The following is a 2,691-nucleotide window of genomic DNA, read 5'->3' as shown; positions in this document are numbered from 1 at the left end:
GGAATATAATAAAGAAGTTAAGGTAATTCCTCTCTATAATGGTGAGAAATGTTTGTTCACTAATTACAGACCAAATTACTTGTTACCACAGTTTTTAATTATTTTACAGAAATGATTTGTAACCAGATTAGATGAATTTGTGAACAAACAAAATAATTTAAGTAGCAGTCAGTATGGGTTTAGAGCAAATAATTCAACATCAATGTCTCTCGTGGAATTAATGGAAGAGATAACTGTTGTTGATCAAAACTTTCCTGTTAGTGTTTATGTTGGTTTAAGGAAGGTCTTCAACATCCTGACTGAAGAGCTGAAGAAACACAGCAGTAGAGGATTAACACTACAGTGGGTTTCTGCTTATTAGAATAATAAGAAAGTTTGTTTGAGTAAACAATGTGAGATCTGCATTAATTAATAATAGTTGTGGAGTTCCTCAGGGTTCTGTGCTCGGACCAGAACGGTTTATTTTACATGTGAATGAGTTGGTCAGTGTGTTGAAGCTTTTAAAATGTTTTGTTTGTTGATGACTCAACACTTTTTATTCTGGGGAAAATATTAAATAGGTGTTGGAGGAGATACAGAGTTTAGGAAGACATAAACTTGGTTTCAAATTAAATTAAACCTGTGTTGTTGTTGTTGTTGTTGTTGTTGTTTTTATGAAATAGAAATTAATTTTTTAAAAGCCTGTTAATTCCCCTTTTACATGGAGCCACATTTGTTAAGAACATGCATTTGTGTAGCCTGGTCATTGCCTTTCTACAAGTTCCACTCGATTCTAATCTTTTGCTACGTTCCAGTTGTCCTCGGAGGTCGTAGCTTCGAGCCTTCGAGTTCTATTTTTCAAGTCGTATTTTCGAGTCGAGAGGTCGGCGCAGCCAAACCATACCCGAGCAGCCTGAGCATGTGTTACGTCATCATTTCAACATGGCTGCTGCGCGCATGAAACTGTCAGCAGTCACGCTATCATTAGCATGTTTCTCTAAGCTAACGGCTAATGTTGAGCTGTAATCAAACGCACACAAGCACCATCCCCATTATTTAACGGACAGAAAGTAAGAAGAGAGGAGGCAGAATAWAAACAAGTGTAATTAGTTTGTTTATTTTCCCTTTTTATATTTGTTTAATGTATGTAGCGTACTAGCATGCTTGTCCGAGCTAACTGCTAACATTGCTAGTCTTGCATGTAAACAAACGCAGATTTGTTCTGTGTTGTTTATTTTACATTGCGTCAGACGTACTTGTAGTGCTTTATAGTGATAGTTAAAATATATGTTTTAACACTGTTTGTACACTCAAAATACCTCGTAGAGCACTATTATTGTGCGTTTTATTGTTGCAGAGCAAAATAATAGAAACGCTTTTTCCGATGTTTAAAACTGGAACGCTATCAGTTCAGAGCTGACGTCAGTCCAGCTTCAGGATTTCGAGGTCCGATCCAACTGGAACGCAGCATTTGYTCCCACAGACAAGGATTCCACCGGCAGAATTTTAACCAACCAGTCAGAAAACAGAAGGAGGAGTTGTGAACGACAACGTTGATTTGTTTAGGTGGTCCGTGTTGACAAGGCTTCCAAATTMATTTAAATTTAACTCACGAAGCCTGCAGCACTCGTTTACAGCCACTTTGTTCGGTTCAGTACTTCTGTSCTCCCAGTAGGAGATGGTTGTTTACAGCACGCTATTTCCTATTAGCTTCATAGCTTAGCTTCACGTTTGAGCTGGTGCACTACATACATCACGACCAAAAGTTAGAGATTGGGTAAAATCAGATCCATTCATTTTAAACTTTAACAGAGGCCACGCCTCCAGCAAAAAATTGTGTCTCGCCAGCTGAGAGTGCAGACCCTCTGACTTTCTGTGCTCAGTTTATGGTTGAAACCACAAAGGGCCTGATGTGGCCCCGGAGCCGCAGGTTGCAGAGCCCTGGTGTGGTGAAGAAAGTGCAGTTAACTGTTTATCTGTCTGGCTGCAGGTGAAGCTTTGTGACTTTGGATTTGCTCGGATAATYGGTGAGAAGTCGTTCCGGCGCTCGGTGGTGGGCACGCCGGCGTACCTGGCTCCGGAGGTCCTGAGGAACAAAGGTTACAACCGGTCCCTGGACATGTGGTCCGTCGGAGTCATCATCTACGTCAGGTACCACGTCACACACAAAACCTCTGCCAGCTCCAGTTAACCGGGTTAAATAAACCGTGCCGTCTGTCTGCAGCCTCAGTGGGACGTTCCCGTTCAATGAGGACGAAGATATCAACGATCAGATCCAGAACGCAGCCTTCATGTACCCCCCCCACCCCTGGAAGAAGGTCTCTCAGGAAGGTTGGTGGCTGTCAGACGTGCTGAGATGATGCTTTAATGTCAGCTGGCTGTGGCCAAAGGTTCACAGTAAAAACAAGTTCAAAAATCTTTATTTTAAAACAGACACACACACACACACACACACACACACACACACACACACAGACATACTTTTTCTCGAGGTTCGCATACTTTGTTTTTTAAATTTGAGCTCTCCTCTTCCTTTAAAGCCCCCCTCTCTATCACAAACATGTTTTGAAGATTTCCTGGAAGTTATTTATTACTCTCTTTGAACATAAATTATGCAATTTTAAATTTAACCAATTCATAAAATTTTAAAATATTTGACTTTTTAAAGCTCTCGATTTACCGGTCGATCTACGTTCCTACCCTCATCTATGG

General features: G+C 40.8%; 1 protein-coding gene across 1 annotated transcript in view; it reads left to right on the top strand.

Moving 5' to 3' along the window:
• LOC106529182 (serine/threonine-protein kinase D1) overlaps window positions 1–2,691 on the top strand; it is a gene marked incomplete at its 5' end in the record, with an annotated part of 32,360 nt that overhangs the window by 27,993 nt on the left and 1,676 nt on the right. Inside the window, 2 exon segments of the mRNA XM_014024534.1 lie at window positions 1,884–2,130; window positions 2,204–2,310. Of these exon segments, the coding sequence (XP_013879988.1) occupies window positions 1,884–2,130; window positions 2,204–2,310 (354 nt within the window).

The sequence above is a fragment of the Austrofundulus limnaeus genome, unplaced genomic scaffold, assembly GCF_001266775.1.
Source record: "Austrofundulus limnaeus strain Quisiro unplaced genomic scaffold, Austrofundulus_limnaeus-1.0 Scaffold426, whole genome shotgun sequence".
NCBI lineage: Eukaryota > Metazoa > Chordata > Actinopteri > Cyprinodontiformes > Rivulidae > Austrofundulus > Austrofundulus limnaeus.
This window is presented reverse-complemented; position numbering and strand designations above follow the sequence as displayed.